This window comes from Trypanosoma brucei, chromosome 1 (genome assembly GCF_000002445.2).
Source record: "Trypanosoma brucei brucei TREU927 chromosome 1, complete sequence".
NCBI classification, from domain to species: domain Eukaryota; phylum Euglenozoa; class Kinetoplastea; order Trypanosomatida; family Trypanosomatidae; genus Trypanosoma; species Trypanosoma brucei.
This window is the reverse complement of record NC_008409.1, coordinates 928,626-942,195: the sequence shown is the minus strand read 5'-3', so window position 1 is coordinate 942,195 and position 13,570 is coordinate 928,626. Positions and strand designations below refer to the sequence as shown.

The following is a 13,570-nucleotide window of genomic DNA, read 5'->3' as shown; positions in this document are numbered from 1 at the left end:
TCTACCGCTGCATCACACAACACCACAATTACAATAAACACTTGTCATAAAGATGGTGTGTTGCCTAAACGAAGAGATGCTTGAGGAAAGGGACAAGAAATAAATCAAACGTTTCAGCAAACAGCAAATGGAGCACCACTGCAATTAGTGTGTAATGATGTCATGCAACTGGAAGAGCAGGGTGTGTGTGTGTGTGTGTGTGAGCAGCGGAAACAAAAATAGAAACAAAAGTAAAATAAAATAGTAAATGAAACGAAAGTAAAATAAAATAGTAAATGAAACGAAATGAAAAATGATATAAAATGAAACGAAATGAAAAATGATATAAAATGAAACGAAATGAAAAATGATATAAAACGAAAAGAACAAGGGAGAGGAAAATAAAATGATAAGAGAGAAATTGCCAAGGACAATCCTCTATTAGTAAGAAGCATTTACTTACATAAGGGCATTCAAAATGAAAAAGTAAAAAAAGAAAGAAAGGGATAAAAAGAGATAAAAAGGGGAAAAAAGAAACAAAGTCACGGCATATAAAAACAAACATATATATGTATGTATATACGTGTATATAGGTATGCTTATATGTTTGTATAGGATGAAAAAGAGAGGAAAAAACATGTGTATAAAAGTTATATAAGGGAACATATAGATGTAGGGAGGGAAGAAAGTACAGCGAGTGAAATTATCTTAGGTTAATAGAAATACAAAAGAAAACAATGAAAACAATGAGGGTGAGGAAGGTGTAGTTCCAATTAGCCGTCTCTTCCCTGCAATTAGCAGGGAACAGGAGTCTTGCACAAGTTATGTCAATGGGAGGCCCGTGACGGTCTATGTGCCGTACCGGGGGAAGCTGTTACATACGGAGGAAGTTGTATATATGTTTTTTCCATGGTCATATAATTGAATCGGTATATATAAATAGTGGGGATTGATAGAAAGCGTATATGTGTATAAGTGTAAATGAGTATATGTGGTAATTTGTATAGGGAAGGATTGCCCCCTCCTCCTTACAGCACTCGGTCCAGAGACCCCCAAGACATCCTTAATGCAAGCGAGCAAAGTGCAAACGGCAAAGAAAGGGAGTGGAAAATGAAAAAAAAAAAACATAACGTAATATAAAAAAAGGGAGGGAAGAAACTACAGTCCAACCAGTGGGGACACGCCGTCCACAGCATCACCACACAGACTCGATGGAGTGCTCACCACTCAGTTGGACCGCTAAGATGCCGCTAGTACGCACAGTGGGCCGTACACGTACGGGTCGTGCCGGAACCGCCTAGGGCCTGTCCATATAGTGCTTGTGTACACGTTGTGGGGCACAGTGCGTGTTGTCGTCTCGGGACACGCAATAAATCTGTCACCGCCTACCCCAGAGCCAAGGCGTGCTCCCGGGTGGAATCCCCACATTTCATGATGAAGAGAAGTTGAGGAATTGCTGCAAAACCGAAGTTCCCTGGCACGCTGAGTGGCTGAAGCATCCGCCGCAACCAACCATGGGCGGCGCCTTGCTTGCAAACGCTCAGGTGTGGACTCACCCGACTGCAGAGCCTCCCCTGACCTGCGCCTTCCGTGTGTTGAGTCGCCTTGCGAATGATTGCTGGTCGTCCACGCCTCGGACGGCCGCTCCTGCTGCTGCAGGCCCTCATCCTGTGGAGACCCAACTCGTACCAATGGTTCCACAGAGTCGGGCATCTGCTGGGCCGCCGCGACGGGTGCCTGCTGCTCCGTAACACCGCGATGTTGTGGATGGGGACGCACACATTGTTCCAACCCCTTCTCCACTTTGGCACTCGACTTCCTGGGGGCTTCCACAACCATCGGCTGTCGTGGCAAGTGACTTGGACGAACTGCGGAAGCGACTGCACACTCCGCGTGCTCATTCAACCACTCTCGGCAGTTAGGGGGAGCGAACAGGTATACCTCCTCACCATTAGAATTTATGTCAAGGAAGATACGCCCACTGAGTCGTAACAGTCGCTCCGCATCCAATTGTGACAGGGCGAACACCCACGCGCAGCCTTTGCCACGACCGTTAACTGGGTTCGTGTGAGCCTCCATGTGAGCAATCACAAGGTCAGGTGCAATGAAGCGCAGCAGACGCCGTAGAGCTGAGGGGTGTGGGTCCCGTCGTTGCTGGCCAAAAAACAGACGGATGGGTTTCACGTCCGAAGCTTTCGTTGCGGGTTCCATAGATGACGCCTTCGTTACCGGAGGTTTCCTCTCTGGACGGTACTGCATGAAGCTGCGGGTGTCAAAGGCGGGGATGCTCATCACGCCATGCTCATTCACTGCAAAGTATCCCTGCACCAGTTTGTGAAACTTCTTACATGTCCGTGATAAGGCAATGACGTCTGGAAGGGAAAGGTATGGAATGGCACCATACAGGACGGATTCCGGCACATCGTGAAGGGTCAAAGGCTTTTCAGAGGCAACAGAAGAAACATGTTGATGTTCCTCATGCAACTCGGAAAGGTCACCCAACGAGTCAAACGAGTCCACTGAATCAGCCCCTGACAACCCTGACGGCTCCTGGAACTTAACATGCAGCGGGTTCACACACTTCAGCACAGTGCAATCAGTTGAGCAGCGACTGCTGAGGCCTGCGCCAGCACAAACGGAAGGGATGGTTTCACGCATCGCAGATCGGCACGTGTCTGAGGTGCTCAGAGCAGGACTTGTAAGAACCAAACTGCTTCCGGATGATAAAACAGGGGACTCACATGCATTGAAATCATCAACAGCGCCCTTCAAGAACGTAGCTCCGCTCAACCGCATTTCACTGTTTCCCTCCTTCAAAAACATCGTGTACACCGCTATTCAAATAACGCTTGGTAAAGGTTTGCTTCACAATTCACGACAAAGAAAATGATGGCAATTGGGTTGGCCTCAGATGTTACCTTGCTTATGGTCTTCTGGTCCCGATAGCGGAAAACACTATCACACGCATCAATAAACAGAAGGTAGAAGCAAAAAGGAATTTGGGAGAAAGAGACAAAACAAACGAAAAGCAGACACAGCGTAACGGGTGACAAGGCCACGGGTTAAAAATTGGGGAACTTGCATGCACAAGTCCCGGGAGGAGATACGATTTGTGCGAGGCACTGCTGCAAGTGTACACACACGTCCAATCTACCGCTGCATCACACAACACCACAATTACAATAAACACTTGTCATAAGATCTGCTGCACAGCAATGATAACATAAAGCATACCGTCATAGAAACGAATCGACAGTGCAAAGCAAATTCGTACTTTCGATCTTTTTTTTGTAGTTATCGTTGTGATGGCACATCTTTAATATTCTTTTACTCTCTTTTGCGCTTTTTGGATTTCTTTTTTTTTTGGAAATATATTATTTCGCGTTAACAGTTGCTGTGAAGAATGGTTGACTTGCTTTAACTTTTTTGTCTTGTTTAAATTAATTTTCGTCCGGCGTTGCTGTGCTTTTTTCCCTCTTCCGTTATTTTCTTAATTTTTTTAAGGTAGCTTGTCCCTAGTTGATATAATTGTTGTGTTCTTATATGTTGACTCTTTGCTGGTGTGAGGCGTTGATGATTTCTTTGTGAATTGTTGTAAATGTGTCATTCCAATTTTTCAATGGTAGATGGACAACCAGGACGGGTTCCTATTTGTTTCACAGATGCTTAAATTGTTGTACTTTTCTTACACACACACTTGTCTCTTCACATGCACTACCGTCGTCCTAAACGGTAAGTGTAGCAGGGAACGCAAATTTAGACTTTATAAGCTATAATTCAACTGATTCTATATTGGATCGACTATCCTTTGCAAATAGAAAGAATATGAACAAAACTGTAGTGTAGTTGTGGAACAAAAATGATGTCCGGCCAGAGTGGGAGAACTCAATTATCTGTACAGGTGTACACACATAAATATATTTATTTACATATATTAGAACATTTGTGTATGGAAATAAACATTTATATATATATATATATAATATACGCAAACCCTCTTCCTACCGACCTGATGAGATGAGTTGTGCTGTTCCTCTTCTGGAACTACGTTTTTCCCCCCCCCCTTTTGTGAACACACTCCCATTTTGGATCACCCAACTTCTGGAAAGTAAAGAACAATCATATATTAAGACGTATAAAGTAATATGAATATATATATATATATATATATAATATCCATATGTGCCGGCTGCATTTTACTTTCCTTCGTGACTTGTACACTAATTAGCATCACTAAGTTAAAAAGGAATAAAAAAGCAAACAGGCACCGTGTAGCAAACTCCAAAGAGTCCAACTCCCTCATTTATTTGAATTGCCTTCCGTAATTCGGTTACCCACGGAGAAACGTCAGTCCGCACAGATGTGTGCATTACTGCACACGTTAAGTATAGAAAAAAACAAAGGTATATGAACTAATGCAATTACTTGTACGCGATTACATTTACAGTTGTGAGTGATTCCCCATAAAGAAATGATAGCAATGACCTTAAGAAAAAAAAAAAGAGATGATCCGCTTATCGCCTTTATTTTCCCCCTTTATTGATCCTCGCTTATTGGTCCTTTCCTCAATCCTGCGGGTCACATCGACGCGAAAGTCTTTGTCTCCACCGTTGTTAGCACCAAATAACTGCAGCTTTCACTGATTAATACAGCACACAATAATAACAAAAATAATATAATATACAAGAGGAAGGAATACATTTATCCCCATTTATCCTTTACCTCCACTCCTAGTTCTTCGTTGATGTCGTGGAAGTTGGTCGCTCATTTTTTCTTTCACAAGGACATAAATAAATATACATATATCATGAAAATGATGTATAGAGGTAAAAACTGAGAAGGTAAAAGCAAGGAGTAGAACAAAAACAAAACAAAAAACGAAAGAGAAAAAAAATGAAACTACGAACGCACCTTCAGGTTCCAATGTCTAATACCTTTTGGACAGTAAATAGACGCCAGACGTGTGTATATATACATAAACTATATTCACCTATAAGCATCATAATTGTAATCATAACAATATTTTTATTACTATTACCATTGTTACTATTATCATTATCATTATTTGAACACATCCATCACGACTTCTCTACTTCCGCCATGACAGACCGTAAGAAACCAATATCCCCCTTTCGGTACCGGAGATTTCCAGAGAGGGAGTCTAGAACCTGAACACGCACAGCGGAGCTGCAGTTCATGGGCGCACAATCTGGGCAGTACCGCACAATTAATGGCACGGGGTTGCGGGACTTATTTCCGGGCATGCTGTCATCTAATGGACTTCCAGCCTTGAGATGTGCCCTCTTGTTGCTATCCATTTGTGACGCAGCTTGCAGGCTAGTAATGTTGCGAGGGTGCTTCAACAGGCACTCTTCACAGAACGTGTGACCGCATGGCACACATGTAAGTGGGGATTTCAGCGGCTGCATGCATAACCCACAGGAGAAAATACACTCAGTTGCCTCCTCTGCTACAATGAGACGATGCATGGCTGTCAAGAGGGAATTCTTCACATCCACACGGATCTCTTGCGCGACTGGCCGTTCATCAAATTGCGTCTGTAGAGAGCGAATTTGCTCAGTCAGCCGCCGATTCTCATCCTCACAATGCTCACTCGTTGCCGCAGCCTGCCGCAGGGAACATTTTGTTTCCTCTAACTCCTGCTCAAGCTTCTTCGCAAGCTCTCGCGGCACAGAAGCGGCAACACGCATCTCGTTGTCATACCGGCGCCGCACCTCACGTAGTCGCTGATCGTGCAGGACTTTCATATTGTCCACAACAATTTTCGTCCTCTCTAGCATCATTGATGGAAAGTCTAACCGGAAATCCGCGGCAGCATTCAGGATATCCGCCGAAAATTCTATCGTTGTTCGGTGGATGTTAAGGTGCTGAGTGGATGTGCACTTGGACTCGCGATCCTCACGCTCCTGATCACGCAACATACTGCGCTCCGCATGTTCTAGCTTGAGGAGCCCTGCTCGTGTCTCAAACTCGTAACGTTCGAGCATTGCGCTACTAGTTTCCAAAGCCGCAGCAATACTTTTTTCAAACGCCTCACGCATTTCCACAGCAGCCTTGCGCAGCTCTTCCTCGCGCTTTTGCGCCTCAGAAAGTACGGAAAATGCATGGTGAGACCTTTCCTCATCTAAGGCATTTATACGCTGTTGAAAGGATTCCTTCTCGGCCTCCCATTCCTTCATGAGACGATTTTGTGCCTCCCTCATCGCCAAGTCGTGCCACTTCTGTTGCTCAAGTAAAGCACACTCATGTGCACGCTGACGCGCGTTTACCTCACGGTTCCACATATCTTCTGCCTCTTTCATCTGCGCGCGGAGTCGATTCAGCTCCATGTCGTGCTGTTTCTGCTGAGCGTCGTCAGCGATACGAGTTGCCTTCAATTGATCCTGAGCACCCGCCAAGTAACGAAAGGATGACATAGCTGCCGCTTCGCAGATCTGGCAGCGCTCCTGCCACTCAGAACATTCAAATGCAATGCGATATCGCCCCTCCTCCGCTGCTAACCTTTCATGAGACAAGCGGCAGTTCTCCACTGCCCTCGCTGACATATCGCCCCAACTCCCGCAAATAGCCTGACGTTCCATGCGCTCCCCTTCACTAAGCGTCTGTCGACGGGCGTCTTCCAGCTCTGCCATAAGCGCCGGCAGCAATTCCATTACCGCATTGACTTTAGTTGCGGCCCTCCCTTCCGCCGACGCCACCCGACGCTGCTGCTTAGCCTCCAATGCCACACGTGCCTCTAAACAAGCAACACATAACTTGTCTACACAATTCCACGCCTCGCACAGCTCCGCTTCTATTGAAAATCCGCTCTGTTGCCCACTTGGGTCACTACCACTCGCCTTTCCATCCGAGCTCTTTCCATCACCTCCACTGGCCCCGGAAGCGGAGGGTTTGGAGTCAATGCATATACTGATGGAATTTGAACGGTTGCGTACCTCCATGGCGAACTTCTGCACCTTGCGCTGCGTCTCAGTCAACTCCCACATTGCGTTCCGCAGCTTTTCCTCTGCCTTCTCACATTGTTGCTCATGAACCTCCCGAAGCTCGTCCAACTCTTCCCGTAGTTTTGCGTTCACATCCTCTAATTCCCACATACCCTTCACCTTCTCCTCCATCTCATGAATCTCATTCATCCTCCCACCAATACGAGACTCAAGTTCTGCACGCATGGCCGCCAAGGCTTTTCGCTCCTCTTCTAACTCAGCCTCACGCGCACGCAACCTCTGCAACTCCGCACGATCCCCGCTGTACATCTCACTCAGCCGCTCAAAGTTACGCTGAACAGCATTGACACTATCCGTAAGTCTCTCTATTTCTTGCTTTTGAGTTGCTACGGTCTGCAACAACTCCGAAACGGTTGGGCCCCGTTGGTGCGGGAGCTGTTGGTTTGAAATGGGACTCACGGCACTGGTGCCGGAATGAGCGACCGAACGATTTACCAATGATGGAAGGGAACTCACTCCACCACCATTCAGCCGCGGTGGCGGCAGTGATGGGGAGTGCCTCAGCGGCTGATCTCGCGTCGTTATGCGCGGAAAGATGTAAGGGGGGAAAGGGTTTTTTTTTAAAAAAACTACAAAATAGCCTGCGACGGCGAGCAGAATCGAGAATTCAACTAAACTAGGGATATATATATATATATATATATATATGTACGTATAGTTCTTGTATTTACTTTTTTGTCTGTTATTTATGTATAATATTTGCGCTTGTACGTCTCGCCCTCAATTACTATAATTGCCACTGCAATAATATTTTTCAATGCAAATACGTGTACAAATATGCACGCTAATATATTAATCAGTCAATCAAATGAAATGAAATGAAATGAAATGAAATGAAACAGGGGAAGAGGAAAGGAGTAAGAAGGAGAAGTTGCGTGGAAACAGCAACACCAGTACAAGTAGCAAGTTTAAGGGGTCAAGTGGCCCTCGCAATTCGTGAAAAAGGGGGGGAGAAACGTTAAACAACCGCAACAAACAAACAAACAAAAGATGCTAAGAAAAAAGAAAGCGAAACAGAAAAGGAAGGGAAATGAAATGAAATGAGGAAGGGAAAGGGGAAGAGGAAGAGGAGGATACACGGAGAGAAATGGATTAAATACGCCAATGCAACGACAATAATAGCAACAATGAAAAATAAAATAATGGGATAAATACCTTCCAACATACCGAAGGATATAAAAGCAAAAACAGGAGAGGCGAGAAGCAAATATGCGACTTCACAAAACACTTCTGTGGAGCCGCGACCGTCTTAAACTTTTGCAACTCGCGAAACATTTCACTCCCTTCTATTGCTTCTTCATTACCCTTTTCTGTCTCCCAGTCTTCCATCACACATACACGCACACGGCCCTTGCTTTTGTGTGTGAGTGTTTTAACTTCAATTCCACTCCCTCTCATTCCATTCTTCTTTTCTCCCCTCCCCTTCACACCACATCCAACCTTCTATGCAATCTTTCTTTTCTCCCACCAATAACAACAGTAACAAAAACAACAACAACACTAATGCTTAAATTATATCACATGGCAGGGCACAGCATGGTATGGTACCGTATCGTGTCGTATGGTACTTCTCACATTTACTGCTCCACACTCTCCATTACGTGTTGCAATCCACTTTCCCATAACGTCTCTTGAGCATACATCCGGCAAACACAACAATGCAGAGAATTCCAATCCACATCATATCCCAAGGTGTCATCATTAATTCCTCACCTGACAGCGTAGTGAGTGCTGCCTCTCCAAATCTCACAGAAATGTACGTTTGTGGAATAATTCCAATAAGCGTACCGGCAGCATAAGTCGGTAACGGCACGCCTGCAACGGGGGAAGCCATGTTAAGTAGCCAATTTGGCACGACGGGCGTAAGTCGGAGCAACAGAAAATAAGCAAATAAATCACTAGGAGTTCGCTCCTCCACTTGTTTGCGGAGTTTCTGCACGAGACGGTTGTTATGACCATTACATCTCCCCGCAATAATGTGAGAAATTGTGTAACAACTGGAGGCTCCAGCAGTACCCATTAAAACACAATACGGCACACCTAATGGAAGGCCAATGACGGCACCAATCGCCGCGTTGATGAGTGCAGATCCCGGTAGACAAAAAGATTGAAGGAAAACATACACAAGAGTGAGAACAAACATCACACGCGCACGCTCCGTTTCAGCCAGCTCATGAAGATCCCTGCAAAGGTGAATCATACTGTCGCCCTCTTGTGTTGAGGTATAATTCCGTACAATAATGTCATAAACCTCGAAAAGGAGGGGAACAGCGCCGACGAGGTGCAGGGCGAGTAAAATGACATAAATCACAAGTATGAAAAAGAAGAGGGAGCGGAATGGCATTTGAAATCCATTAGTTACTTTATAAAGTGCCAACATCGCAACCGCCTGCGCCATGAGAAGAGTTGACAGTTCAAATTCTCCTACTGTTTTCTTCCATACGGATGCAAGCGACGCCCATGTGGATGGCACGGCACCCTTCATGGCCCCTTCTCTTTCTTTTTTTATTCCCCGACCCCTTTTTATTCCTTTATATATATATATATATATTGTTATATTATTTTTTGAAAAGTTTTGCTTCTATATATTTATATATCTGTTTTGCTGTTTTGACGCCGTTGCTGTTGGTGTTGGTGTTACTTCTATTGTGGTAACGGTAATAATAACGGTAGTAATAATAGTATATTAATAAATAAGTAAATAATCTTCTCCTTATTACTTTTTTATTACTATTATTTATTTATTTATTTGCTGGTTGAAATTCCACAGACACACACACACACAATAATTTTCTTCCCTTCCCTTCCGCTGCGAAAACTTACACCGATGAAATGCCCCTCCCCCCTTCTCCACCTTCTTTTTTTAAAAAAAAAAAACCTTCCGTCTTTTTCACTACAGCGCCTTTGTGTGTTTTCTTTCTTTTTAAAAAAAAAAAATATTTATTAACCAATTTTTCTTTTTGTATGACTGAAAAGAATTAAAGAAAAAACAAAAAATGAAAGAAAGAAAGAAAAAAAAAGATTCAAAAAATAATGTGAAAAATGTAGAGAATTATAAAGTAGTCACAGATCAAAGTGAATGAACAACATATAAGAAAAAGTTATATACGCATATAATTTCATAGAGTTGTGTTGTTAATAACTTAAAGCATAGTTTATTTTTTATTGTGCTTTAATTTTGGATTTTTTTTTTGTTTTTTAATCCCCCTCCCCTCCTCTTCCCTTCCCCCTTCCCCCTTCCCTCTTCTTTTTCTTTTTCTTTTCTTTTGTTTTCGCTGCCTTTCAGTTTACTTTTTTTTTTTACGCCTTTTTTTTTTTGGTTTTTCGCTTGTTTGTTTATTTTTTCTTTTTTTTTTTTGCTCCCTTTGAACCGTTCATTGAAACCCGCCACTCTCTCAAGCTACTAACTTACTAATTTACTTCTTCAGTTTTGTGTCTTCTCTCCTTTTATAAACACTTCCTCGTCGCTCTTTTCGATTTGTTTTACTTTTACTTGCGTCCTTCTTTTCTCTTTTTTTCTATCAGAAATTTTCCCTTAAAACACTAATAGTATTTTTTTTTTAAAAAAGGAAAAAGGGAAAAAAGGAGAATAAAATATTTAAAATATTTAAAATATTTAAAATTTGTATTAAAAGTTAAATTTTCAATCAAAATAAAAAAAACAAGAGGAAAATAAACTCCTTTCGCTCCCTTCACTCCTTTTCCTTTTCCTTTTTTTCTTTTTCTTTTTCTTTTTTTTTTCTTCTTCATCTTCCTTCTTTCCACCTCTTCTCACATCTTCACTTCCCTCCTTTTTATTACAAGCAATTTCGGGTTAATTTATACAAATCTACACAAATTAATAAATATTAATATTTATTTATATTCATTTATCTATTTATTTATTTATAAACGTTAATATATAAAAAATTTATCATTTTTTTATATTTTTATTTTATTTTTTTATCCCATAAAGTTACACCACTTGAAAGCAATTAACTATGATGATAAAAAATGATAATGGAAATACATATACGTACGTATACATATGTATATATATGTATATGTATATAAGAATGTATTTATTTCCTTTTCTCTTGCTGAGGTCACCGCGAAGTCAGTAGTGACAAAAAAAAAACAATAAAAAACAAGAGGAAAGGAAAGGAAAGGAAAATAAAGTAAAGTAATATTTTTATTATATTGTAATCACAAAAGTAAAAGTAAAAATAAAAAAAAATTGTGGAGGTGAACAGTAATGGAAAGGAAAAAGGAAAAAGGAAAAAAAAAAGAGTAACAAAAAGTTCCCTCTCCTTCTAAAAACAAATTAAATTGCTCTCAAAAAAGGAAAAAAAGAAAAGGAAAAAAGGAAAATAAAAACTCCGCGAAGGCCTGGTCGGGGGCACAAACAAAGCGCATTTATAATTTATTCGTCTTTTTAAAAAAAAAAAAAACACACACACACACACATATTTATTTAACGATTTGCTTTCTTTGAACACACATGCAAAATAACGCACATGCGCTTACAACTAATTACTACCACGCGCTTCTCCCTCCCCCTCTCCCTCCCTCAGGTGTTGAAAAAAAAAAAGAAAAAATGACAAAACGTACTTTTATTTTCTCCTCCTCCTCTTTTTTTTTTTTGCTTTTCGCTTTTTGCTTTTTGCTTTTTGCTTTTTTTTCATGTCCCCTCCTCTCAATCACTTCTTTTCCTTTTTTTTTTTTATATTTACGTTTCTCAGTGGGTCAAATGAATTGACATCACTTCAGGAAAATGAGAGAAGAACAATTAAAAGAAAAAAAAAGTAAAAAAAGAAACAAACAAAAAAAAATGAGCAAATTGAGCAATAGCGCGTTTCAACCTCATAAGAAATACGTGTATGCATTTACCCATACATGTATTTCTTTTTCGGTATTTGAGCGTTCTTTTACTTCATTTATTTACTTTTTCTCTTCGCTTTCTTTACTTTTTTTTCTTTAATTATTTTCGGATACAAAAAAGTAAAGGAAAAAACGACGTTTATGGGGAAGGAGGGGGGCGGACGGCAGCGCGCGGCACGTTGTAATTCTTTCGTATCTGTACAATTTATATGACGGATTCAAATATGAGCACTAATATATATATATATATATATATAGCTAGAAATATAGGAAAGAAGGAAAATAGTTCTTTTCTTTTTGAAAAAAAAAAATCATTTTCTGCGGTGCTGATTTCCTCATTTTTTCTTATGCTTATACGGTACACGGTAGAATCATTACCAAAAGAAAATTACATAAAAGAGTGAAAGCATTAGCGTTTGACCAAACAAAAAAAAAAGGCAAAACTAAAGGAAAGAAGAAAGGGAAAAGTAAATGGAAGGAGTACAAAACGCGAATGGAAGGGAAAAGGGAGGGAATTATCGGCAGAGATGGAAAAACAAACAAACAAACATAAACATAAACATAAACAAAACAAAACAAAACGAGGAACCCGCACCATGGAAAGAAAAAAAAAAGCAGCCCGCCAATACCAACATACCCAAGGAAACATGGCGGTTGTGAGCTTCACCGGTCACAAGAGGAGAAATAGAAAGGGAACAGTAAATAAAATAATAACAGTAATAATCATAACGCAGCCAAGGAGTTTCCACCAAGTAAAACCCCCAGTCTGTCGCACACTTACGCATGCATAATTCATCTTATGCCGACACGGCTCTTTTTCCATTTGTGCTTAGTGTTCCCCTTCTCTTTTCTCCCTCTTTTCCTTCTCAAACTTCTCTTTTCTCCACAGTAATCAAAAAGAAAAAAAAAGAAAAAAAAACACAAAAATAGGTAAGCATATAAACACAGTTCCCCTTCAATATTTGCTTTTCATGCGACCCATCAACTGGTATTTCTCCCTCTTCATTCCCACTTGCTTGTACGCCCTGATTGCTTTTTCGTTCTTACTATTTACGGCCAAACGCAATCCGCAGTATTTGGGGTCCTCAGCCATGATGCGTATTAAATGATCATAAAACTTTTGAAAAATACCCTGTTTGCGCTTCGAAGGAATAATGTAGACGGATTGAATCCAAAGGAACAGTTTGCCGCGCCAATCGGACCATTCATAAGTTACGGTCATCACTCCAACAATTTGTGGAGAGGACCGGTTGCCATCGGATGGCCCTTTGATGTTCGTGTCACCTTTCGGGACCTCTTCGGCAACATAAAGTCGACCGAGGCTCCCTTGCTCGAACAGAGTTGTGACGCCCCGGCGAACTTCGCCCTCGTCAAGCTCCACGTTTTCCGTCTCGGAAGCCAGAGACATGAGCATCCGAACCATAATCCCAGCGTCAGCAGGGGCGGCGTCACGAATGCGGTACGCGGAAGTCATGCCTGTGATGAGATGTTATCCCTTACTAGTCAATATGTCACTTTACAGAGGGAAATTAAAATGAAAAATGGATAACAAAGAAGAAAATGTTGACGCACAAAGCAGGCAAGTTGGGACCACATGCTTTCCGTATCCTCATCAGTGCGGGTTAATAGAAACAAGAAAACAAACAAACGTAAGATGAAAGATGAAAAAGAATTGGCGCCAGATTGACGAATAAATAGAAAGAAGA

The 13,570-nt window shown here is 41.6% G+C and overlaps 7 protein-coding genes across 7 annotated transcripts, besides 14 other annotated features; all 7 read right to left on the bottom strand.

The window, feature by feature from the left end:
* Positions 1–160: 160 nt before the first annotated feature.
* On the bottom strand, positions 161–544 carry TB927.1.4550 (hypothetical protein, conserved; the record flags this gene model as incomplete). Its single annotated transcript, XM_001219147.1, has 1 exon — positions 161–544. The coding sequence occupies one exon, from the start codon at positions 542–544 to the stop codon at positions 161–163; it is 384 nt and encodes a 127-aa protein (XP_001219148.1).
* Positions 212–280: a sequence feature (3 probable transmembrane helices predicted for Tb927.1.4550 by TMHMM2.0 at aa 9-31, 46-68 and 89-111).
* Positions 341–409: a sequence feature (3 probable transmembrane helices predicted for Tb927.1.4550 by TMHMM2.0 at aa 9-31, 46-68 and 89-111).
* Positions 433–544: a sequence feature (Signal anchor predicted for Tb927.1.4550 by SignalP 2.0 HMM (Signal peptide probabilty 0.071, signal anchor probability 0.922) with cleavage site probability 0.015 between residues 38 and 39).
* Positions 452–520: a sequence feature (3 probable transmembrane helices predicted for Tb927.1.4550 by TMHMM2.0 at aa 9-31, 46-68 and 89-111).
* Positions 545–1,218: 674 nt separating the features above from the next.
* On the bottom strand, positions 1,219–2,802 carry TB927.1.4540 (hypothetical protein, conserved; the record flags this gene model as incomplete). The annotated part of the gene is made up of 1 exon (XM_001219146.1): positions 1,219–2,802. The coding sequence occupies one exon, from the start codon at positions 2,800–2,802 to the stop codon at positions 1,219–1,221; it is 1,584 nt and encodes a 527-aa protein (XP_001219147.1).
* On the bottom strand, positions 4,558–4,680 carry TB927.1.4530 (hypothetical protein, unlikely; the record flags this gene model as incomplete). Its single annotated transcript, XM_024642688.1, has 1 exon — positions 4,558–4,680. One exon carries the CDS (start codon positions 4,678–4,680, stop codon positions 4,558–4,560), a length of 123 nt encoding a protein of 40 aa, XP_024498412.1.
* Positions 4,594–4,662: a sequence feature (1 probable transmembrane helix predicted for Tb927.1.4530 by TMHMM2.0 at aa 7-29).
* Positions 4,620–4,680: a sequence feature (Signal peptide predicted for Tb927.1.4530 by SignalP 2.0 HMM (Signal peptide probabilty 0.978, signal anchor probability 0.022) with cleavage site probability 0.364 between residues 21 and 22).
* A 377-nt stretch (positions 4,681–5,057) lies between these two features.
* TB927.1.4520 (hypothetical protein, conserved) lies at positions 5,058–7,253 on the bottom strand (the record flags this gene model as incomplete). Its single annotated transcript, XM_001219144.1, has 1 exon — positions 5,058–7,253. One exon carries the CDS (start codon positions 7,251–7,253, stop codon positions 5,058–5,060), a length of 2,196 nt encoding a protein of 731 aa, XP_001219145.1.
* Positions 8,097–8,402, bottom strand: TB927.1.4510 (hypothetical protein, unlikely; the record flags this gene model as incomplete). The annotated part of the gene is made up of 1 exon (XM_001219143.1): positions 8,097–8,402. The coding sequence occupies one exon, from the start codon at positions 8,400–8,402 to the stop codon at positions 8,097–8,099; it is 306 nt and encodes a 101-aa protein (XP_001219144.1).
* Positions 8,130–8,198: a sequence feature (1 probable transmembrane helix predicted for Tb927.1.4510 by TMHMM2.0 at aa 69-91).
* A 199-nt stretch (positions 8,403–8,601) lies between the features above and the next one.
* On the bottom strand, positions 8,602–9,489 carry TB927.1.4500 (hypothetical protein, conserved; the record flags this gene model as incomplete). The annotated part of the gene is made up of 1 exon (XM_001219142.1): positions 8,602–9,489. One exon carries the CDS (start codon positions 9,487–9,489, stop codon positions 8,602–8,604), a length of 888 nt encoding a protein of 295 aa, XP_001219143.1.
* Positions 8,638–8,694: a sequence feature (6 probable transmembrane helices predicted for Tb927.1.4500 by TMHMM2.0 at aa 21-40, 55-77, 114-136, 140-162, 222-244 and 266-284).
* Positions 8,758–8,826: a sequence feature (6 probable transmembrane helices predicted for Tb927.1.4500 by TMHMM2.0 at aa 21-40, 55-77, 114-136, 140-162, 222-244 and 266-284).
* Positions 9,004–9,072: a sequence feature (6 probable transmembrane helices predicted for Tb927.1.4500 by TMHMM2.0 at aa 21-40, 55-77, 114-136, 140-162, 222-244 and 266-284).
* Positions 9,082–9,150: a sequence feature (6 probable transmembrane helices predicted for Tb927.1.4500 by TMHMM2.0 at aa 21-40, 55-77, 114-136, 140-162, 222-244 and 266-284).
* Positions 9,259–9,327: a sequence feature (6 probable transmembrane helices predicted for Tb927.1.4500 by TMHMM2.0 at aa 21-40, 55-77, 114-136, 140-162, 222-244 and 266-284).
* Positions 9,357–9,489: a sequence feature (Signal anchor predicted for Tb927.1.4500 by SignalP 2.0 HMM (Signal peptide probabilty 0.029, signal anchor probability 0.960) with cleavage site probability 0.012 between residues 45 and 46).
* Positions 9,370–9,429: a sequence feature (6 probable transmembrane helices predicted for Tb927.1.4500 by TMHMM2.0 at aa 21-40, 55-77, 114-136, 140-162, 222-244 and 266-284).
* On the bottom strand, positions 12,820–13,338 carry TB927.1.4490 (acetyltransferase, putative; the record flags this gene model as incomplete). Its single annotated transcript, XM_001219141.1, has 1 exon — positions 12,820–13,338. One exon carries the CDS (start codon positions 13,336–13,338, stop codon positions 12,820–12,822), a length of 519 nt encoding a protein of 172 aa, XP_001219142.1.
* Positions 13,339–13,570: the final 232 nt, after the last annotated feature.